A 24,575-nucleotide genomic window follows, 5' to 3' on the forward strand; every position below is an offset into this window, starting at 1 on the left:
CCCCAGGGGCACTGGACGCTGACTGACCCTGCACTGTGACCCCAAAACTTGCTCTAACCAATCCGTGTGTCTTATAGAGCATTGTGGGCAGTGGTGGCTTAATGGTTGAGGAAGCGCACTCGTAATTGAAAGATTGACCATTCAGACCATTAATCACTAAATTCTAATATGGGACAGGCGAAAAGACAATGCACCCACAGAGATGAAAGAAGTATCTCCAATATACTGTAGAAAACTTGTACATGCTGTAACATCTGTCTGCATATTTGCATTACTGTGAAATGCATGTATAATGTCTACATTCCACACCGCCAGCACAAACTGTGACTGTGCAGTGACTCCCCCAATTTCCGCACACTGTCCAGTGTAATGTTCCCTTTTGTTAACGATCCTTTTGTCGCCATTAGTGCTTCTTTTGGACTAGTGACTAACAGAACATTTGGTTCTGATCAATCACACCCCATCTACCTTGAGGTTCCCCAAACTAGCCCGTACGTCTCCAGCCGACACGCGGCAAACGAGACAGAGTATTGCTAATCTGGTTGATATGCGCATTAAGGGGGGGGGGGGAGTATCATATCTAATCTACCATCTCTGCTGCCAGGAATAAATATTAGTAGTCAGAAACAGTCCAGTTCGAACTCGCACATACTGCCTGCGACCTGCGCATCACTCCCCCCCCCCCCCCCCCCCCCCCAGCCACCCACCTCCTCTGCCTCCTCCTCACGTCTCACAGGAGACCACACTGGCACATTTTTCAATGGGAAAAAAAACAGAAGACTGGCTCCACAGACACTGAAATGATCCTCCTACCAGCTGCCCTATCTCCCCTCAGAGAGCCACCTGGCTTGATCCTTCCCAATAACTCTGGTCCCTCTGTCGTTAATCCTTGGGTCCCATAGCTCTTTGGAACACACTTAAACTTTTCTGTCCCGTCCCCAAAAGTGGGTCACATCCACATGCCCATATCCACCATCACTGCTTGCCTATGTGCTTTTCCAAGTCTAACCCACAACATCCCACATGCTGGAAGACCTCAGCGCCGCCACCCTACCAACCAAGCCAAATACATTTGTCATTTAAATACAGCAGCCACATTTCGAAGACTGTTAGTATGCATAACTTGGGATTAGCAAACTCTTGCAATCATTAGTATCTCGGCTTGCCTGACATCCTTTACACACACGCACCGGGGATAAAATGCAGAACAAAATGCCAGCATTATCACTCGATGTCATTACCTAGTGAATTATATGATATGATGGTCTCTTATTTTACACTGTAATTTAATAACAGCAAAATCTTTTACAGAGACTTCTGAATATGAGTAAATTCCAGAAACCACAAAGCCAGGGCAGTGGGGGTTTAATGGTTAGGGAAGTACACTTGCAACAGAAAGATTGTTGGTTCGAATCCCCAACCTGCAAAGCACCACTGAGGTGTGCTGAGCAAGGTACCGCCCCCAAGCACTGCTCCCAGGGCGCTGAATTAGCTGCCCCCTGATATGTCACGATGTCACATATGGGTTAAATGCAGAGGTCACATTTTGTTGTCGTATGCTGTGGTGTGTCAACAATGACCACTGATCACCAAATTAAAAAAATTCAGTATATAAGAAAGAAAGACCAGGTGCTCTGGTTGCTTTACACAGCCCAAAGGCACACAGTCAGGTAATCCGTGTTTCTAAAAATCCCTGTCTCTGCATTCTGTGTAATAACACTGCCTTGTGTGGTGCACTGCATGAGTTCTTTTAAAGTTAAGGTATAATCATAGTAACAACTCACTACACACCAGAAACTGAATAACCACATCTTATCGTGGGTGATCACACAGCAATTTGAAAAAAACAACTGTATTGCAAATTAGTATAGTGCCGCTAAACATCGTCTTCAGTGTTTGTTAACATGGTAGGCTTTCATTTCGGACACATTCCAGCAGCACTGTCCACTTGGCTACTGAAATGTGTAAGACCCAATGCAGGCTGCTGGGCTAGCGAATCCTATCCCGGCACATATAACATGACTCAGTCCATATCCTGGAGTTTAATTCTAGCTCAAATGTAGACAAATCCCATATAAATTTTATGGGTTCCGTAGCATATGCTCAAAATACAGCCACAAGCCTCATGATACTGTTTACATGGGCTGAGTAAGAAAAGACACGGTGACAGCGTTACATGAGAGCGATCGAGGCACCAGGGTAGTGTACCGTGCCTTTCCTGACTTCATATGCAAGTACTTCAGTAGACTGACCACTAAAAACTCTCAAATGAAAATAATGCCATCAGCGGTGCATGTCACGTTATAACGCAACTGAAAGAATACTGTAAGGAAATCATTCGGGTTAATGTGGGAATGTGGGAATGATTCAGGTAGAACACGCCGACCAATATGAGAATATTCTACTCGATTCTGCCGGTTACAGACCAATGTGGGAATATTTTAGGAAGATCATGCTACGGACCAATGTGGGAATATTTTAGGAAGATCATGCTACGGACCACCGCCTCCCATGAGATGAACTTGGAGGATCCGTTGATTAACGTGCCGAAGCAAACCACGATGTTTCCCCTAAAATAAACCAGATGGAGCAGAAGACAACCTGTGTTACCGTGTCTATCAGCTCTGCCCTCACGCCGATACACTATGGCTCGGCTGCTTATTACTGCCGCATCTCGGCGAAGCCCGTCGGCCGGCTGGCCGCATATACTGATCGGGCGATCGCGGATCTTACCCGGCTCGTCCGACGTCCCGTATGGAAGCACCTTCGAGCCGTTATTTTCGCCCGTCTAGGTTTGCGATTACGCCAAATATCAATAAATAGTCCCTTTCCCGTAGAAGTGAAGTTGCTGGTCTTGGGAGAAGATGGCCGCTGCAGCTCAGTTTGGGTTTAACTCGGTGACGTGATGGTGATCTTACCCTTAACTCTTTAAAGTCCCCAAGGCAGGAAGGCAGCCTGCATGTGCGCCGAAGAGCTGTACAGGAATAAGTAAAGATCATTTACGCTCTGCAACCTTTATATGGGACAAATGCGAACAGTCGTGAATAAAAAGTATGCCTTCCTGTGTGTCTGCATTAAATTAACGAAATGTCTTACAAACATATAGGCTAATCAAACTGATTTTGCGACTCCTGGGACACTGAACCGCAGTAAGTCCACCTCCTTTAATCACTCCTTGTTATTCGTATTGATAAACAGGGGAGTAGTTGGACATTAGTTGGACCCCCCTAACAAAATTTATCTTTGCCCCCCCGTCCTCTTACATTATATGATGTACACACACACACACACACACACACACTTATGTTGATATTTGTTTAATTTTTCCCACTAAAAAGTAGGCTGCTATAGCCAGTATGGTTGCATTGCTGAGTCTATATAAACCGTATTTATTTTGGCTAACAGTGGTGGGTTAGGGGTGTGTGAGTGTGCCCTGCGATGGGCTGGCCCCCCATCCTGGGTTGTTCCCTGCCTCGTGCCCATTGCTTCCGGGATAGGCTCCGGACCCCCCGCGACCCAGTAGGATAAGCGGTTTGGAAAATGGATGGATGGATGGATGGTGGGTTAGGAAATTAAGCCACTAACATTTTCTCATTCATTTTAAGGAACTAACCACATATTGATTCTTTTAAACAAGAAATTAGATTCCTAAGTAATTGATTACATCATGGCTTATGAAGGATTTTTTTTCTCCAAACGTCTTTTTCCCGATTTTCTAAATCAATGCATAAAACCATTTAATTGTGGGTTATTTCGAGGGTAAATGGACTTGTAAATAAAAGGTCATGGACCCTCCAATTGATATTTAACAAAAACCTCATTAGCACACCATTAGCTTTAAAATCCAGTTTAGTGTTTTTTACATTTAAATGTCATGGTATAAACGGTTTGACTGGTAACACAATAGCTGCAAATTCAATTTCCAGTTTATTAATGTCCTTGCCTTGTTATAATGGTACTCAGTACTTGATTTGGGCTTTGAAATAGGTTATGGGGCCAGCATAATTTAAGGCAAGCCTGCACTTGGTGATTTGCCTCTGTGGAGGTAAATGAATTAATATAAAATAAATGCAAAATATGGCCTGCAGATGTAGCTGATTTGTGAACTTGGTGGATCTAAAAAAGAAAAGGTGATGCAGGATGAATTTATTAAGGATCAGCGATTAGGATGAACATGGCCGGATGCACGGTGATCCTGTCACTTAGATCAGCATGATTTTATCACCTTAGTGTTGTGACTGGGGATCATTTTCACAATTCCCAACATTGTAGGCCGATGCCTTGCCGGTCAGTGTGGTGCACATTGTGTACCCAAGGCCTTCCTGTAAAAGGCCTTCCTGCGTTCAGCAGCTGTAAAGACTCTCAGAAAGGAAACGGGACGTCTTACTTCACACGCTTTACAGTATTTTCCCAAAGTCTCCTTTCCTCCCCTAAATACCAAAATAAGGAAACGGGCTGCTGTTGATTTCTTACCAAGAGCAACAAAGCATATTAAAGGAAGTACTTGCATTAAGCTATTTTGAAACAAAGTAAACCGTCGCTTAGTATACTTTGGCAAATGGCTGGAAGCATCTCACCACCTGGAGATACCCCAAGTGTTACGAAAGTCAGCTATTAACACAAGACAAAGTGTTTTTGTGCCAGAACAGACAGACAGCAGTACTGGTACGTGATCACGGCTTACAAACAGCATCTCTGAGAATACTGGCACATACGGATATTAACGTCGTTTGAGAAAATAAATGAATATATGGGTTGTATATGGTGTTATCTAATGTGCAGTGAATTATTTAAGAGCCCTTCATACTGCTGAAGACAGAGCTTTCAGCTCCCACTTAGGACAAGTTTTGTAAGACAGACAGTTGTGCGCATCCCATAATTTCACCTGGAGGTGGCGGGTCTCCAAGGAAAGACTGAGCTTCCAGAAAAACTAGCAGAGAGGCAGTGAAAACTGTGCTTTATGAGATTTTGTACTGAAATATTTTAAAATGCTATGGCAAACAGCATCCACATGTATACATTAAAAATGTATAAAAATAAATAGTTGTGAGCCAGATGCTCCAAAATTTTATGGTCGGGTGCAGTTCTTAACACATCAGCTGGGTGTGAATCTTGATCAGCAGGAGTAGGAGTTCTTGGTCTCATCTGCTTTAGAAGAGACAAATGCTGGTCACCTCCTGTCCCGAGACTCTGCCTCCCTTGTAGCCTGCTGATCGTGCATGGAGCCGTGGAGGAACTGGTGCAGGAGTCGGGCGTTGATGGTGCTGCCCAGGATTTCCACCAGCCTGTCCTGGCTGAGGGCGGCTACGTCCGCCAGGCTGCCGGCGTTGTTAATGAGGGCACGGAAGTTGTTGGCATTGACACCGGGCAGACGCAGCAGGAAGTCGTAGGGGCCGGGGTTGTAGAGGTCAGCGGACTCCGCCACCGTGTCGGATTCAGCGGTGACGGCCTGTGCGGCGGAGGCATCCGGCTCGGCCCGGCCGCGCTTCAGGTCCTGGAAGAGCTCGGCCGTGACGTGGGGGGAGGGACACCAGAGCAGGCGCAGCCGCGGGAAGTGTAAGGTGAGCAGGGTGAGCTTGGAGGTGACGTCACTGGCTGAGATCTCCTGCCGCAGGTCGGAGCGGGCTACCAGGGAGAAGGGCTTAGCCGGGTCGAACTCGATGAGGAGGACTGGCCTCCGGTAGAAGCGGGTCATGGAGAGGCACTGTGTGTAGAGCCGGCCGCTCTGCAGTGAGCCGATCAGGTCGCTCACGCTCTTGCGCTCTATGCAGATGTCCGCTGTGAGGATGTAGTCACCTACTTCCAGGGTGACAGGCTCGATGTCCAGGCCCCGGCGGTGCAGCAGGGATGGCAGCTCGCTGCGGAACTCACGCATGTCCACAATGACACGGGAGGGGGGCGTCGCTGGGTCCTGACCTCCTAATAATCACAGACACGGAGCAGACACAGAGGATAGGTGTGACATCACACTGAGCCAGGATACGAGCGGGGAGCGGCGGGGCGTGGGCTGCTAATAATCACAGACACGGAGCAGACACACAGAGGATAGGTGTGACATCACACTGAGCCAGGATACGAGCGGGGAGCGGCGGGGCGTGGGCTGCTAATAATCACAGACACGGAGCAGACACACAGAGGATACGTGTGACATCACACTGAGCCAGGATACGAGCGGGGAGCGGCGGGGCGTGGGCTGCTAATAATCACAGACACGGAGCAGACACACAGAGGATACGAGCGGGGAGCGGCGGGGCGTGGGCTGCTAATAATCACAGACACGGAGCAGACACACAGAGGATAGGTGTGACATCACACTGAGCCAGGATACGAGCGGGGAGAGGCGGGGCGTGGGCTGCTAATAATCACAGACACGGAGCAGACACACAGAGGATACGAGCGGGGAGCGGCAGGGCGTGGGCTGCTAATAATCACAGACACGGAGCAGACACACAGAGGATACGTGTGACATCGCACTGAGCCAGGATACGAGCGGGGAGCGGCGGGGCGTGGGCTGCTAATAATCACAGACATGGAGCAGACACACAGAGGATACGAGCGGGGAGCGGCAGGGCGTGGGCTGCTAATAATCACAGACACGGAGCAGACACACAGAGGATACGTGTGACATCGCACTGAGCCAGGATACGAGCGGGGAGCGGCGGGGCGTGGGCTGCTAATAATCACAGACATGGAGCAGACACACAGAGGATACGAGCGGGGAGCGGCAGGGCGTGGGCTGCTAATAATCACAGACACGGAGCAGACACACAGAGGATACGTGTGACATCGCACTGAGCCAGGATACGAGCGGGGAGCGGCGGGGCGTGGGCTGCTGATAATCACAGACACGGAGCAGACACACAGAGGATACGTGTGACATTGCACTGAGCCAGGATACGAGCGGGGAGCGGCGGGGCGTGGGCTGCTAATAATCAGACACGGAGCAGACACACAGAGGATACGTGTGACATCACACTGAGCCAGGATACGAGCGGGGAGCGGTGGGGCGTGGGCTGCTAATAATCACAGACACGGAGCAGACACACAGAGGATACGTGTGACATCACACTGAGCCAGGATACGAGCGGGGAGCGGCGGGGCGTGGGCTGCTAATAATCACAGACACGGAGCAGACACACAGAGGATACGTGTGACATCACACTGAGCCAGGATACGAGCGGGGAGCGGCGGGGCGTGGGCTGCTGATAATCACAGACACGGAGCAGACACACAGAGGATACGAGCGGCGGGGCGTGGGCTCACCTGCTTTGCGAGTGCTGGAGCTGCTGTCGGCTCCCTCCTGGCTGCGGAGCAGGTCGAGGTTGGTGTCTCCCCGTCCTTCTCTCTCCTCAGGAACCACCATGCTTGCCTTCTCCCTGCACATATCCACAGATCACACCACTGCCGGTCACTACATGCCATAATGACATGGAGAGTAACAGAGGCCTCCCCTGAAGGGAGAGATGGCTACAACTGCAGGCTGCTGACCTGATGAGATGTTCAAAGGCCTCCTTCTCTTTGCGCAGGGCAGTCAGGTACCGCTGCTCCTCTGTGGAGCCACCGTATATGAGGAAATAGACCCTGAAGGAAAATTGCTGAATCATGATAAAGACATAGAAATGACACACGGTGGCACTGCTATAACTGTTAGCCTGACTGACGTCCACCTACCTCATGGCTCTGCCTGGCCGGCTGGCTTTATAGATCTCCAGCTGCCGCACAAAGGGCAGCTCCGCATCATACAGCACCACGTATTTAGGCTCCACCTCGTGCAGCACCCGTGTCAGGCTGTAGGGGTCGCTGCAGCCCTTCAGCGGGTGGATCACAGTCAGCGGCTCCTTCAGGATGCCATAGTAGGCATCTCCGGGTAGGTCTAGGAGAAGCTCCTCTTCCTCCTCCTCATCCTCGCTGCTGCCCATCTTCTGAACCTCCAGCACGCCCTCCCTCACCATCTGCGTGAGTGTGAGACGTTCCTTGTTCTGGCTCTTCTTGTCCCTCTTCAGCTTGCCTTTGGATTTCCTGCCTCTCCCGTCCTTCTCAGGTTGCTTCCCATCCCGAGCTCCGCCCCTCCGCTCGAAGGACGGCTCGCGGGGAGCCTCGCTCCTGCCCAGGGTGCGAGCGTAGAGTCGGCTGAGTAGGCGGTCGCCACCTCGGCTAATGTACTCGCGCAGCTGGGCGCAGGTTCGGTCATCGCTGGCGCATATCAGCACCCGGCCTGAAAGTCGGGAGGGGGACACGCTGTACTAGCATACAATGCGGTCACACAGATGTACTTGCATGACCATTTTAAAATGAGTGCATTGACTGATCATTCATTGATTTTAAAATTCATTTTAGGTATAACTGAAAAGTTTCTAACCAAATCTGAAGCTGAGCATTCACCTGCAGTTTTAAAGTTGAATTTTAGAAAAATGTAAATGAATGAACAAATGAATGAATGAATGAATGAATGTTTTAGAGTAATATGTCAAAAATTGTCCTACATTCATGAATCATGTTCTGGTCATGGAAAAGGATCGGATGTTGCACACAGACTGGGCTCCCCTGCCCGCTATCCCCACTCGCCCCCACCGTCCACGCTCCTGCCCGCGATCAGGCACAGACTGGGCTCCCCTGCCCACTATCCCCACTCGCCCCCACCGCCCACGCTCCTGCCCTCTTGCCCGCAATCAGGCACAGACAGGGCTCCCCTGCCCACTATCCGCAATCACTCCCACTCGCCCCCACCACCCACGCTCCTGCCCGCGATCAGGCACAGACTGGGCTCCCCTGCCCGCTATCCCCACTCGCCCCCGTCGCTCACCTGGGTCTTCCTGGCAGCTGCTGTTCTCTCTCTCGATCTCCTCCATCACCTGAGTCAGGGCATCCCACTTAGGGCTCTTTTCCAGGACGAGCTCCCTCCTCACCTCAGCTGAGGCTGTATGTGGGTGAAGTTTGGGGAAGGGGTAGTTCATTGAGAGCAGGGGGATGTGCACACGGAGGCCAGGGGCCAAGCAAGGCAGTTTGGTGACCATGATGCCTGCAGTTAGCGTCTCTGGGCAGTATACCGATTATCCCGTTATGTGCGACTGACTACCTACTCATCAGGGCCTCCGTGTTCAGTAAAAAGTGAGCCCCTTTGCCCCTAGACATACACCAGGCTGGGGGGTGTCAGCTACCTGTGCCGTCCTGCTTCTTCTGAGTGTCGCTCCCTCCCTTCAGCTTCTTGTGCGCCTCCAGCACGCGGTAAACACGAGCGCGGGCGTTGACAAACATGGACGTACTGGAATCCAAGAACAACCAGCCTGTGGAAAGAGCATGCTGCTAAGGAGGAGGGGAAACAGCACGCCGGAAACAGCATGCGATTCGCGATCGGGCAGCTGGCGGTTAGGGGAAAAGCAAGGTGAGGATGCCACAAGCAAGAGTGACACTCGCAATCTGCACGTCCAAGGTCTGAATGCACAGAACTAAAGAAGAGCAGCAGCTTATCAGTGGTTCTGGATCATTAAAGATCATCGTAGTACAGAAATGGTGTTTAAGTTACAGAAAATTGTAGCATTCGTGTAAAATCAGCAGCGCATGTACATGCATGAACTCGGACCTATGGGTGGATAAAGGCGGCCTTGGAGCATTCAGAGCTCCGCGGGCCTTTACCCGAGTTGCTTCCGAAGGCTTTCTGACTGGAGCGCAGGGACTCCAGGAGGTTCAGAAACGTGACACAGTCGTACTGCGTCAGGTAGAATAGCAGCGTGCGCAGAACCTTCAGATCGTGAACCAGGGCCTTGGTCTTGGCCCCCAGCTGGTGCCAGAGTGGGTCCAGGTAATGGCGGATCGTCTTTGCGGGGAAAAACACACCGATCATGAAGACATTTCACATATGATCACGAGCAAGAAAATGCTAAATGTCCATTAACTGCCCAGTAAAACAGCAAAGAACGAAATATGGGGCAGTTTCTCATTGTACAGCATCCTTTAAAGCTGGACCCTTTAAAGAACCTGTATTATATTTGATTAAAAAAAAAGCCCAAGTGTGTCAATAGGCTGCTCACTTTCTCGAAGGCGCCGCCCAGCGAGTTCTCCAGGGACAGGTCCTCCGCCTCCAGCGTGGGGTTGTACCGCTTGAGTTCCTTAAGGCAGGCGTTCATAACATCCAGCACAGAGCTCTGGATGGCCCTCATAGCCGGAGTGAGGGAGACGTGCAGCTCCACCACATCCGGCTTGTGTCTATCCAGCACTGAATTGACTGCGGCGTGGAACCTGCCGGACATTTAGGAGAGCGGACTTGAGGATGTCCGGATTTAACACCGAAAGCCGGTGTCTGACGGACACAGACAGGCATGTAGAAACCGCTTCATTTATCTCCTTAATAAACAGACTTTTGTATTTAAATGATTAAGTTGTGACCCCCAAAATATCAAACTTATTGTACATACACTACAGTGTAAGCCACAGAATAGGTGGGGGTGCGTGGGGGGATTCGGGAGAATCATTAAGTATGCAGTGGAAAAATTACCTAAAAATAATTCAACACACACTGAGAAAACTATCTGAAAAAGCCTGAATTATATGTTTTTCAAAAGCAGACACCATGGAGTTCAGCTCTGTGTCTGTACAGCCAAAATGAAGACACTAGCCTGGGCCAGAGAAACAGCTTCTTGACAAAAAGGTTCCTCATGACCCGCTCGACCTGGCAGAAGCCAGATGAGAAAGCAGTCGCCTTGTCTGTAAAAGCCTTGATGAACCCGGTCTTGTTCTTCTGCCGGAAAAGCCTCAGGATGAAGGCTTCCTGACAGGACTCGATGATTTTATGGGCCCGATACACCAAGATCCCTAAAGAAATATGACATTACATTTAAAAACATTAAGTCTTCCTCCACAGACACATCTGCTGCTGGAGATTTTTTTTAAACATTCAACAATAAAGAAATACAGTGTGAGCCACAAATAAAAACATAACAGCATAATAAAATGTCTGGACCAGCACGCTTAACACGCAGCTGATATTCCACCTGAGATAAGGTGTGCTGGGATGCGATCTGTCAGAAAGTCCACCACCAAGATGCGGCTAGTGACGAAGAGGACGCCCCCTTGCGTGTACACGTCGTATCGCTCGCTGCTCTGCACGTCGCTGGTCACGGTGCGCGGAAGGTGGCTGAGCCCCTCTGCTCGCAACCGCTCGGAGCAGTACTCCTACGAAGTAATGAAAACATATCTGTTCGTTCAAATTACTTAAAACTGTCGTATTAAAGGGGTAAATCGTGAGGCTTGCAGCTTAGGTCTTAGACAGATGACTTCCGCGTTGTGCTTTAAGTTTTAAGGACGTTTTCACATAAAACACACTTGACAGGAATATATAAAGTCGCGCTTAACAACGGAACCCACTGTATGTACTTTAATCCGAGATCAAACGAATACTGTATTAAATGCGGCCGCTGAATAATAAGTAGTTTCTGATTATCTGCTTTCCGGAGGTTAAGCTCAATGCATCCCATCTAACCTCACTACATACCTGCCTGGTTAGTGCTGATTCCAGGTGCCGGATTAGCGAGATGAGGGCGCGCTTTAGTCATTCGATTGCACGGATTTATATTTTCTCTGCCTATGTTTCTGATTGTTAACCCGACGTAGTGCTTCTAAACTGAAAAAGAAGAAATGCCCCTGTGTCAGACGTAGAGAACACAGACTCACCTGTTCAGGAGTAGTAGTATTTAACAAAAGCACAAGGCTCCCCTCCTCTGAGTATACCCGCAAAAACTGCAGAAGTATACGGTCAATGCCCATTCCCTCTGCTGTTACAAGCAATCCATCCGTCTCGAAAAGACCGAGAAACATCTCAGTCTCAAACTCCACTAAATGCTTGGCCATTGTAACTCCAAATCCTTTTATAGATTGAGGTAGATAATTCTCCTAAAATGCTGTACAGTTACCGTCACATATATCGACATATCGTGATGAAGCTTTCCACAGACGATTAGTAATGTGGAACGCAAGACTAACCTTTGCAAACAACGCTATACAAGACATAAAAAATTAATGTTGACATAATCCGACACACTGTCACAAACGATCGGCGTTCTCAGTAAGATTAAAGTTTTCTCCAAGGCAAAACTGATAATCATTATTGCTAGAAACAGGACCACAGAAGACTGTACAATTTAAGACGCGTAAGCAGCACGCTAACTGTCAAAACGCAAAAAAAAAGAAATTTATGTCTGTTATGACTGATAAAAAGTTTTTATGTTAGATAAATACATACTTCTCACCATTAGATACATGCTTTTTAAAACGCCTGCCCTAAAAATAATCTACCACCGGTTATCAAGTTCAATTCCGGAAACATTGCGGCACCATATTTTGAATTTTGATGTCACATGACTACGTCCCGTTCTCTCGTTCTTTTTGGGAAGGATACGCAGAAATCGGTACCGCCCTCTGGCGGATGGGGGGACTAACAAACAGAACAGTCAAACTAACACAAGTAACACTTACGGTCCGTGAAATTTTCGTTTAATCAGCAACTCATTTACAGGTAGACATAACGGAAAGGATATTTGATTTCATTATTTACAACAACAATGACAATGACAATAATAATAATAACAATAACAACAACAACAACAACAATAATAATAATAATAATAATAATAATAATCATCATAATAACTGGGGCGGCATGGTGGTGCAGTGGTTAGCACTGTTGCCTCACACCTCTGGGACCCGGGTTCGAGTCTCCGCCTGGGTCACATGTGTGTGGAGTTTGCATGTTCTCCCCATGTGACTGGTGTGTGAGTGGGCCCTGCGATGGGCTGGCCCCCCATCCAGGGTTGTTCCCTGCCTTGTGCCCATTGCTTCCGGGATAGGCTCCGGACCCCCGTGACCCAGTAGGATAAGCGGTTTGGAAAATGGATGGATGGATGGATAATAATAACTGGGTGGCTTGGTTACACCTGTGAGTGACAGGTGTGTGAGTGTAGCCTACAATCCTGGGTTGTTTCTTGTCTTGCATGGGTCTGGCCCTGCTATTGCTAACATGGCCAAAAAAGGCAGCTTCAGTCCGGTCAGTTTTGGTTCAACTGAAGAACTCAGAAGGCCGCAGTTATTTTCCCCTTGCAGTCCATAGTTTTCTTAAGTTTTCTCTGGCCCCAAATATCGAAGTCATTGAAATTCCTCTTGCCAAGATTCTTCCTTGTTCAGCTTTCACATCATTCCAGTATCAGCTATTTGTGGTATCTGCATGGGTCTGTACCTGACAGTAACTGTGTGTAGAATTTGCACAGGGGTGGAGTGGTGGCTCTGATGCTAAGGGTCTGTGCCCACAAGGTTGCTGGTTCAAATCTCATGAATACCTGGAGTGATTCTACGCCTTTGGGCCCTTGGGCAAGTCCCTTAACCTGCAATTGCTTTGTCCTGGGAATGATGTTAATCTACATGCAGGTCTTGCAACTTTCAGGGAAAGGTTGGTGGTAGGACTGGTACTCCAGCCACTGGGGGAAAATTAAAAAAAAAAAGAAACTCACACTGCACCAGTTGGACTCGTGTGGTGCTGAGGTACTGCCTACTCCATGGCTGCACTCAGATTCTCACCCCTGCATTGGTCTGCCATGTGGTGGGTGCAGCAATGTGTTGTACTTCTGTGGAATTTGCATGGGTCTGTACCTGGTGTTAGTCCTGTGAGGAATTTGCATGGGTCTGTACCTGCTATTGGCTGTGTGTGGAATCTGCATGGGTCTGTATCTGCTATTGGCTGTGTGTGGAATCTGCATGGGTCTGGCCCTGTTATTGGCTGTGTGTGGAATCTGCATGGGTCTGGCCCTGCTATTGGCTGTGTGTGGAATCTGAATGGGTCTGGCCCTGCTATTGGCTGTGTGTGGAATCTACATGGGTCTGTATCTGCTATTGGCTGTGTGTGGCTTTTTGAATGTATCTATAAGTGAATCGCGACACCCTGTTAACCTGCCAAGTATCAGCCCTGACAGAAGACAGGTGTCAGGGTAATAATATATTAGCTGACCGACCATTCAATCTTTTTTTGTCACAGCCGACACAGGCGTTGATGATGGTGTGTTTATAGTGTTAAGTGAGTAATGGAGATTAATAGCCGTCCTCCTTGCCAGAATTGCAGCATTTCCTCTGGGAAAAGAACCTGCAATGAGCCAGAAATGCATCACTATGTCAGCTTCTGCGATTAATGATGCCAATTGCGAAAAGCTGATTTCTGATGCTTATGTGTTTTGCTAGTTATCACATTTTTGAAAATATATTTTTACTGTTATTTTAAAATAATGAACATACATTTGTTAGAAAATATAATCTCTCTCAAGGGCAGATCATGTCCGTCGTGCATTTACAGTCTGGGTATAGAGTAAATCCGATTAAGATTAAAGATTATTGATGTGAATGCTTAAAGAAACATAGTCGGTAAGGACTGACAGGCTGCATGTGGCAAATAATGATATTATATATGTAATGTTGTATTTTTGTAGTATTAAGTGGGGCAGTGTTTGGGTTAGCAGTTTAGGAAGCTGTGCTCCTGATTGGAAGATTTTTGGTTCAAATCCCTTGATGCACAGGTAGTATGATTTCACAATTAGGCCTTAGAGCAGCGTCATACGTCAAATTGGGCCAGCAATTGGATGATCCGGTTCTCACAACCGTATGTCACTTTCTGTCTGCAAAATAAATGTAGGAAGGAGGGGTGCAGCGATACAACTTACTCTCCGCAAGCATGTAAATGAGGGAAACATAAGCAACAATCTGCAGATAATGACTTAATAAAAACAATTACCTGCTTTAGTAGATTGGGATCAGTTTTATCCCCTGTAGCAATCAAATAATGTAATAGATTTCACAATGCGATTATCGCTTATTAAGTTGCTTTGTAATTTACTTCGTGTAAGTACCACTAGAGGGGAGTAGAGTACTGCTTTATTGCAAAAAAAATGTATTTTATTTATCCCTGACGTTTAAGAATCAGTTTACAAAAAACAAGATAACGTGATTAAAGGAAAATAGTACAACTGATGGTAAGTCTTGTCTTCACATAGTGCCCTAAATCAATGCAGAAGAGAACATTTTTGCATTTTGGTCTCTGCAAACATCCATTTTATTCATTTTCTGAAGTGGTTGGGTGTTTATTCTCCAATGGTCTTTTATTGTACTTCTCAGTAGAGGCTAGGATTTGGCCTCTTAAAAAACATTAAAACAACATTCCTTGTCTAGTATGGGTACAGATACAGCAAAAATGATATTGCAAAGAAAAGGATACAATGTAAGACATCAGCTTCAGTTCATGATTAAGTGTTTCTGATAACCATGAATATATAATGAATGATTCAGTCAGTCAGTCAGTCACATTAATGAAACTAGCCTGTGTGTTACATACACCATGATCTTGGGATTTACTGCTTTTTGGCAGTGGTTAGTGCAGTTATCTCATCCTAGCAGGGCAGGGGCTCCCTGTGTGACCTGCCTTTTCTCGCCATGTCTGCACGGGATTCCTCTGGGTACTTTAATTTCCTCCTGTAGTCTGAGAACACAGTCAGCTGACTTCCTGTTCCTAAGTCACCTACAGTGAACGTGCACTGCGATGGACTGGTGCCCTGTGCTTGCTGGGATAGGCACCGCGCTCACGGAGAAAAAGCTTGAGCATTTTTTAATTTATTGATTTACTATTATGAAAATCAGTAACCTTATTGAGGTTACTGAGGTTAACCATTTTGAGGTTATTGAAGTTGATAGATGAAAGCTTAATTCAGAACAACCAAAGAGAAAGGAGGAAGATCAATCCAACAAGAATATTTCAAGTGTGAGGTCTGTCAAAAACATTAAAAGGCATAAACTAATGAGTGTCCCAAGATGGGCTCCAAACAGAATTGTGTTGTATATGTAAAAGTACATATATGTTTGGATGTAAGACCCCCCCCCAGTCCTGCCATGCTTAATTTTGCCAGGTTACTGTCCAGAATATCCTTGTGTGTTTACGCAGATACTCTGTGAGTTTGTGTGAAGCCATCTGAAAGCAGAGGGAATCAGTGCAGTGGAGGACAAGCACTGAGAGATCAGAAATGCACTGCTCTTCTTCAGCTGTCAATCCCCGTCCAAAGTGTGCGTATTTGTACATTAATGTATCACTTTTTTTGTGGTGTTCAAATAATTCCCAATACAGGCTACACTGCCTACGTTAAAATATCTGAGGAGAGATGGCCGTGAAATATGTCGGTGTAAAATTAAATTAGAATAATTTGCAAAGTGTCTGCTTAATGGCTTAATGGCATTAAAAAAACATATTCTTTGATGTTGGCTCGCCTTCTCAATTTTTCCACATCTAGCTGTTATCTCTTATGGATCAGCTGCAGGTCTGTCCAGTAAATAACTGTTTAGTATGATATACAGTACTGTGCAAAAGTCTTAGGCTGTTAAAGAAAATGATGAAAGCTATTTATTTGGGTAGTGAGTGTATATTTGCTCAGGGAAAAAAAAACACACAATTTAACACTGGAATATATGCAAATGAACAGTAACATAGTAAAAACTAACGAGAATTTCATTTGTTATCTTAAAAAGCACAGATATTGTGTTGGATGGCCTGAAGAACATCGCTTCAGCTCCCAAACTTCTCGTCAGCAGATGGCATACCAAATGGTTCGATAAAATCGGAGCACGATGTAGATACATACCGAACCGTATGCACACAGTATCACTACACCCCAATTAGAAGATGTGTTAGTGATCCAGTCAAAAAATACATGCGAGTTTTGGATGGTTGCTGCAGAATACTGGGGTGACTTTAAAAGAGGTTTTGAAATGGCCAAGCTAACATAATATCATAATTTTACACCAACATGAATGAGATCATTTAAACATCAATTTCTTTGACTACCTAAGACTTGAGTGCATATATTGGACAGCTGAGGCCGAACCCTGTCAAAATTATTGCCAAAAAATACTGCATCACATGAACTGTACCTGAGCTGCAGCAACTATGTCCTTACAAGTAAACACAATCAAGATAAACACGATTATTATTGTAGCAACTAGTATGCGATAATCAGGTGCAGCAATCATGTGGGGTGGCGTGATTATGCTGGGAGTTGCTGCTTCGTTTGAAGCCTGTGTGTGGAGTTTGAATGATGTTCCTCTGCCGGCAGTTTTCTGACAGCCCAAGGATTGGCGTTTTATGTAGGGCAGCCCCTACCTTGTCTCCTGGGCTTCCTGGGACAGGTGCCAGGGTAACCCAGACTGTGTAATGGTGGTTGGAAGAAGGATGGATGGATGGATGGATGGATTTAGGGGATGAGACTCAACCAGCCATTCAATTCAGAGCGATGTTATGCAAGTTAACATCATTGCTGTTGTTGGACTTTCACAAGATGTTTTAAGGAATGAAATAACAAGAATTATATTCTGACACCGATCATCCTGAAAAATCTATAATAATATGTGACCATGGTCCAATTAAACTTAAAACAAGTGAGATACTGATTCTGTATGGTAACATTATAATAAGCGGGCCGTCTGTGTGCAGCTTCTTGAACACTTATGAGTTTTTCAGTTATATGGCATTTACTTGGCTCAGTCCAATTACGGCTGCCTCACATGTATACCTTTGTGAAGGCTGCATCTAAATGCGCTGACAATCTGTATATGTGGTTACAGTAAGAGAGCATTTTCTATCCACTGGTCTCAACTATCGGTGGAGATTTCAGGTCCAGAGAGTACAAATCCAGACCAAGATTTTGTTTCAACCAAACAGTTGAGTATAAAGTTTCAGTCAGAGTATTTAACTGGTTGGCTGAAACAAAATCTTAGTCTGGATTTGTACTCTCTGGACCTGAAATCTCCACTTCTGGTCTCAACCTTGTAATTGTATAAGGTTCTCATGCCACATAAGGAAGTGAAGAAAAGACACTTTTATGATGATGAAGATGACAATAATGATGATGATGATGATGATGATAACCATAATCATAATAATAATAAGAAGAATTATTATTACTAGTAGTACTGGTAGTAGTAATAGTTGTAGTAGTAGAAGAAGTAGTAGTAGTAATGGTAGTATTAGTAGGTGTTGTAGTTAAAATACATGTGTGTAGGTTTGGCAGGAGAGCGCTGTGTGTGAACTGACACAAGGGGGAGACACTCCTAGATCTTTTAGGCCATAATAAACACGACAGCATGCATCTTCCCATACTAGTTCCTTTTATTTGGTGAATATCCCTCAGCAGTTTTTCAATGCATGAACTGCATGCTACTGCCGATAGTATGGAGGCTTAACTGAGGTCATGTTCCTTCGAAAGGTAACACTCCCATGAAAGCTGCCCCTCCACGAGACCCGGCACCATGATCTCTGAGCGGCTCCCGTCCATCACGCACCGACGCTGCGCAGTTCAGTTTTGGATCTATTTGCATTTCCAACCCTAATCTGCTCCACCGTCAGCTTCCTCAGCAGCTCCCTTTCTAGCCGGATGCAGCTGTAGAACAAGCTTATGGCTAAAGGCAGTGCTGCAGACACAGAGCCTTGATGAGCAGAGAAGCACGGCCCTTCTAAGGCTATGAAAAATCATCCACGTGATATTGCAGCCAGGATCCTTGCCTCCATTAGTATTCATTTAGGCTGTTGCGGTCCTGCCTGGCTGTAACGTCTGAGGTGAAAAAGCATCCTGGCCCATTTGCCAGCTGCTGGCAGTGAGAGCGATTGGCGTTTTCCGCAGGCAAGCTGCTCTGAGGCCCTGTGAAACACAATAAAAAGACCTCCTGACAGCAGCTTTTATTGACTTACCATCCAGCGGATCCCTAAGTGGAAGAGAATTGCTCCTCGTGGGGCTTCTTACATGTTACGATATGGCATCTATAGACAGAAAGTAAAGTATGCCTATTAATAACTCAATGGGAAAAAACAATATACCTTTTTGATGAACTCATAAAGCTGTGGTATGCAGTACAAAGGACATTTTCAGCTTGTCAAGTCTCTTTTAGCGAAACAATTTTACTTAAACACCCAGGAAATGCTATGTATGGACAAAGAGATATATTTGTATGAGTTTCGGTAAATGCAGAGGTGAGGCTGGCATCTGAGAAAGACAGCAGTGACAGAACTGTCAGAAGACACGAGATGCCAGTTCCAGAAAACACGATCTGCTGTTCCTGGGACTCACTACCCAGGAGGGCATCGATGTGAGTCCAACACACCATCATTAAATGAACAAAGATGTTTTACAGTTACGACAAGCAACATCTTAGAGATAATTATATAATGGTCTACATAAAGACCAAGACCCAATATACCCACAGACCAGGACCCAGTTGTACCCAAAGACCAGGACCTAATCTACCCAAAGACCAAGACCCAGTCTACCCACAGACCAGGACCCAGTCTACCCAAAGAACAAGACTTAATCTACCCAAAAACCAGGACCCAGTCTACCCAAAGAACAAAACTTAATCTACCCAAAAACCAGGACCCAGTCTACTCAAAGACCAAGACCCAATCTACCCAAAGAACAGGACTTAATCTACCCAAAGACCAGGACCCAGTCTACCCATCAAGAAGCAATCTTGGGGCCTGAACAGTGCTGTGTTGTGTGAAAGCTGAATTGCCGCATTGTGCTGCCCTCCCTCAGGCCTATGAATCAGCTTTCACCAGTATAAATAGACAACTTTAAATAGGACAGCTGAAATCAGACCTCGTTTGGTGAAGACCCTAAGTGTGCTCATCAGGAGACAAAGATCTTCTCTAATAAATTCCTCTTGGGCGACTCAGCTCAGTGCAATTTTTCTTCCTAATGAAATAACTTCTTCATTGTTCAAAATTAATTGTTAATTTATGGATGACAGCCTGGATCCTGAGTGAAGGGTTAGGGTTTTATAGATGTAAGAACAGCGACACTGAGCCTGCTTACCACACACAGCAAAGGAGCTGGTGCAGTAGTGAAACATGCATCTTTATGCGCTCTCTTTGGAAATGCACAAAACAACCTGAAATTCTGTGGCATTCCCAAAGCTACACAGTGAAGTCTGTATTTATGGGATCTTTCATGTGATTTTATTAGTATAATTTTAAAAACCCAATGCCTAGTTATACTTTTCACTGCTGCTGTTTGGTGTCTCAGTGACTGGCTTCAGTTTCCGTTTTTGCAGAAACTAACATGCAGAGGAGAGACTGAGTCGTGTTAATTCTGCATGAGCTTAGAGAGAAAAAGCCCCGCGATGACAAAGACTACGCTGCTTTCCCCCCTTTTCCCGCAAAATGCAGACCCTGCACCCCATAACCGTCCAGGAGCTGAAGGCATTTCACGTGATGTCATGTGACACCCTCCTCCACAGGCCCCGCCTTAATTACGTAGGGCCACACTGTTCTATAAAGGAAGCAGCGAATAGAATAGGTAATACGCAGAGAGTCGAAAACACTAATAATCTCGGATTATTCATGTGACCAGCAGACTCTAAAATTGGTTTTTAATTCTGGATGGCTTAAAACACTCACACACCAATTACCACACTTTAATGGCTTTTGCAAAATGCTGCTTTATTACTAAAACACCAGGACAGTTTTGTTGCCATTAGTCATTAATTATAATTTACGACTTATGCTTGGGGGAAGCTTTAAACGAAAGGAAAATTGAGAATTTTTGCATTTTAAATGGTTTGGGAAGAAGCATGGCGTTGCACTGTTGGGAAGTTTGTAAATCATTAAAGAGCTTGGTGCAGGTGGGGGATGTAAAATGCAGACATATGGACTTCAGCTGGCCAGTCACGTCACGGCATCAGAACTGCCCCGATTCACGCTACAGCAGGCGGGTGACAATTAAACTGGGCCACTTTAATGTCGTTTAATGGGGAATCCTTTCATTGTTACATGATTGCAAGTATTTTATTGAAAGCACGTGAAACATTCTATAACGGTGACAAAGAAAGAAGTGTATAAGAGGTAGGTGTAACTGAAATGTTTGCACAATGACACTAGAGTGGGGAAGAGGAAAGACCTGTATATACACAGAGAGATACACACACATGTTTAGCGTATTCTAGCTAGCGTTGGGTAGGACCCACTTTGTCCCTAGAATCAGTCCTGATGTAGAAAAGTTAAGTTGTGCGTTTAGAGAAGCTGTTCCTCTAAACACTGCTGCACTGAGCTGTTATTTTTTCACCTTTGTTAGCTTAGCCCATTAGTCTGCTCAGTCTCCTCTGACCTCACTCATTAACAAGGTGTTTTCACTGACAGAAATGTCGCTCTCTGGATGCTTGTTGTTCAGCACACCATTCTCTGTAAACTCTAGACACAGGAGGGTATGACAGTCCCAGTGGGGAGGCTGATTCTTTCAAAGGGTGAAAGGGCTTGAATCGTTCAGTGTGAATTGCTGTCTGTGTACTGGACATCTGTGATTAAAAACCATCTAGCTTGCTTTAGTCAAAAGATATTACAGCCTCAAGGCTGAATACTTCATCATGGTGTAACAAGAATGTCTTTGCAAGACATTTCAAGATGGAAATAGAATTTTAAGAGCTGTGTTTACTACCCCATGTTCACATAAGTGTGCTCAATACCCCGATTATCTAGTGCACACAATAAAATTTCTTGTACACTCACCGTAATATATTGTGTGCTCAACATAATCATCTTATACGCACAAGATAATTATACTGTGCATACAAGTTAATTTATTTTTCGCTCAAGATAATATATTGTGCACACAATATAATTTCTTGTACGCGCAAGATAAAAAATATATAATTTTTTGGGACTTCAGGGTCCTGTATAATTTAGCTTATAATTATCTAGCCAAGTTTCTCTATTGAGCAGGTCCCCATAGAGGATGGGGCGCAGTGCAGCCACTCCAGTTGCACGGCCCTAATGGTGCAGTGGCTCTGACTGGACCTAAAACAGTGCTGGGTTTCACTCAGCCTCTGCCATGCATGCAGGTATCACTTAATACCTTTGAGCAGACTTCCTAAATCCATCCATTCAATCATTTTCTCTAACTACTTGTGTTATTAAGGTTTGCAAGGGGTCAGGAGCCTAGTCAGGAGGCTATGGGCGCAAAGCAAGGAACAACCCAGGATGGGGCACCACTCACACACCATTCACTCACACGCGTACACCTATGGGCAATTTGGTAACTCCAATTAGCATCAGCATGTTGTGGAGTACCTTTAGGAAACCCCAGGATGACACGGGGAGAACATGCAAACTCCACACCCATGGAACCTGACGGAGACTCGAACCCAGATTCCAGAAGTGTGAGGCAACAGGGCTAACTACTACACCACCATGCTGCTCCCTAGATGTCCTATATATTACTCATAAATTATTGAAGATGAATTCATTCTGAAACCAAATTGCTTTGCAGGTTGACACGGAAGGGGTGAAACAAATTCGATGAATCATACACTCATAATTGGCCCCCATCTCCGATTCCCCCAGGTACTCTGCTTTCTTTTAGTGGAGCACATTGTTGGTAAGAGACAGGACGGTACCCCTACAGTGTGTGCTGCCAGTTATTAGCTCAGCAGTCCCAGGATGGCCATAAGTAGCTGTGAAATTCCTCTTATTCAGGAGATCAATGGGCTTTTAAGCCCCAAGGGGCCGGCACTCTACTAGCGTAGGTATGTCCATGCTGGTGTTCACAGTGAAGGTCAAATCAAAAACACCCTGGTGAGCAGGAGGGTTTCTTCACTGGGGGGTGATAATGCTGTGGAGGAGAAAGACTGAACATCCTTGGTGGGAGAGTGTAAACATGGAAAAGAGGTGGGGCTGCATTTGAGGCTCAGGAGAGCTTTACTATGGGAGTAACGGCGAAGAGTAAAGAGCATTGGCAACGGGTATAGAGCACTGGGGAAGAGGAAAGAGTATTTATAAAGAGTAGAGAGCAATGATGAAAGGGTAGGAGCACTGACAATGAGTACAGAGCACTGGGGAAGAGTAAAGAGTATTTATAAAGAGTAAAGAACAATGATGAAAGGGTAGGAGCACTGACAATGAGTACAGAGCACTGGGGAAGAGTAAAGAGTATTGATAAAGAGTAAGGAGCACTGGTGAAAGGGTAGGAGCACTGGCAATGAGAACAGAGCACTGGGGAAGAGTAAAGAGTTTTGATATAAAACAACTTTTAAAGCAGACTTGGTTGGTAACACTGACTTTGTCAGTCAGAGAAAAACATGTTTATTCACTCACAGTTGACTTCATGAAGTTGAATTAGCAAGGTTCCTTCAGGATGGTTTCGACATTCTCAGATGAAATCAGAAGACAAGCAGCCTGTGATCATGTGACAGATACTGCAGTGAGAGGGCAGAATAGTTAGAGCAGAGAGAATGAAGGTGAATCGGCCCGTTGATTCGGTGGGCAAAGACGGTTCAAGATAAGGATAATGTTTGTTTGGTTGAAGACTTTGGCAAATTGTGTTAGGGTTCCAAGGTTGGGTATTTTGTAACTTTGTAGAAAAACACATCTGCAGGAAGAATGGATAAATGGAGTGAAGGGTGATCAAGCAGGAAGAATGTTAGTCCACTGTTGACAAAAAGCGATGCAATCCTCAAGTGTGATCTGAAAATGAGTCCCCCCCCAACCCCCCCCCCCCCCCCCCCCCCCACCCAGCAGCACTTAGCTTTGTTGGAACGGTACCCCTGCAGAAAACCATGTACGCAGTTCTGGGGAGTCACATCACAGGGAGCATAGCAGCCGTCGTCAATAGACGACATAACATTGATGCACTATTCATGTATAGTGTTTTCTTTCCTGCATGTTCTGATGCCAAAATGTCTGTTCACCACCCCAGCTGGAACCGAATAAGGGTGACACAGCGCAGACCTGCGAAGAGGCTGCTGACATGCGTGCTTCCCTAGCATAACAACTCCAGGATGCACACAAGCCCATTATATACTGTGACGTCTCAGAAACCATAGGATCAGCCCAAAAGTCTGTTAGCTTTCCCCTGCTGGGGACCTGGGCAGCCCTCCAGCATCCTCCCTCAGTCCCCGTTCCCGCACTGTCGTCTCTGTTCTCGCCTGTGGTCACACGCAGAAAGTATATTGGATGCTCCTAGGAGAGCCGTGAAATAACAAGTCGGAGGAAGGAGGCGCAGAAGCGCTCCTCGCCACGAAGACACTGGCCCAAATGCCGCCTGTAGACTGACCACCACTAACCTGACCACCGCTAGCCTGCTCAATCAGTGCTTTAAATCCTATGAGTCGTAAGTCATATTAAGTTGTATGTGACAAATGTATTGTTTTCATTCAGACAGACTGGCAGAGCTGCTGTAAACATGTCAGTAAAAGAAGCTCAGCTCCACCCCTTCAGGGACGAGCCTCTTTCACGCTACTTGCTAGCACTGTTTCACCATTTGTCCCGCTGGAGGATCTGATAGCACTTTCAGCACGTTGGGGAATTTTCCCCCTTGATTTTCTTAAATGTTTCCCAATGCCTGCTGCTCCCGAAAAGAGCTCTATTATGACAGAGACAGTACCAGCCTACAGACTTAAAGCAAATGCATCTTTCAGGAGTTCAGGGGTGCCATGAGATCAGGGTGCCACACAGCTTAAAGTAGGAAGTTGTAGCTGCTGTTTCCCCAACATGCATCAGCGTCTAGTAAATGCTGAAAAAT

The 24,575-nt window shown here is 46.1% G+C and overlaps 2 protein-coding genes across 9 annotated transcripts in view; both read right to left on the reverse strand.

The window, feature by feature from the left end:
• Positions 1-2,902, reverse strand: part of mrtfba (myocardin related transcription factor Ba) — a 44,425-nt gene extending 41,523 nt beyond the window's left edge. For all 7 annotated transcript variants that reach the window (XM_049015107.1, XM_049015105.1, XM_049015106.1 and 4 more), the window contains exon 1: positions 2,734-2,902. The gene's annotated coding sequence lies outside the window, so the exon portion shown is untranslated. The remainder of the gene's footprint in view (positions 1-2,733) is intronic.
• A 2,038-nt stretch (positions 2,903-4,940) lies between these two features.
• ercc4 (excision repair cross-complementation group 4) lies at positions 4,941-12,340 on the reverse strand. 2 transcript variants are annotated; one of them, XM_049015108.1, is made up of 11 exons: positions 11,668-12,340; positions 10,989-11,169; positions 10,614-10,809; positions 10,029-10,236; positions 9,634-9,814; positions 9,159-9,284; positions 8,804-8,917; positions 7,672-8,215; positions 7,489-7,581; positions 7,264-7,376; positions 4,941-5,919 (listed from the first exon to the last, which is right to left on the reverse strand). In XM_049015108.1, exons 1-11 carry the CDS (start codon positions 11,842-11,844, stop codon positions 5,171-5,173), a joined length of 2,682 nt encoding a protein of 893 aa, XP_048871065.1. In that variant the 5' UTR covers positions 11,845-12,340; the 3' UTR covers positions 4,941-5,170. The 2 variants fall into 2 exon arrangements, with proteins under 2 accessions (XP_048871065.1, XP_048871066.1); XM_049015109.1 differs by lacking the exon at positions 10,989-11,169 and having other exon boundaries at positions 11,668-11,799.
• Positions 12,341-24,575: the final 12,235 nt, after the last annotated feature.

This window comes from Brienomyrus brachyistius, chromosome 5 (genome assembly GCF_023856365.1).
Source record: "Brienomyrus brachyistius isolate T26 chromosome 5, BBRACH_0.4, whole genome shotgun sequence".
Classification (NCBI taxonomy): domain Eukaryota; kingdom Metazoa; phylum Chordata; class Actinopteri; order Osteoglossiformes; family Mormyridae; genus Brienomyrus; species Brienomyrus brachyistius.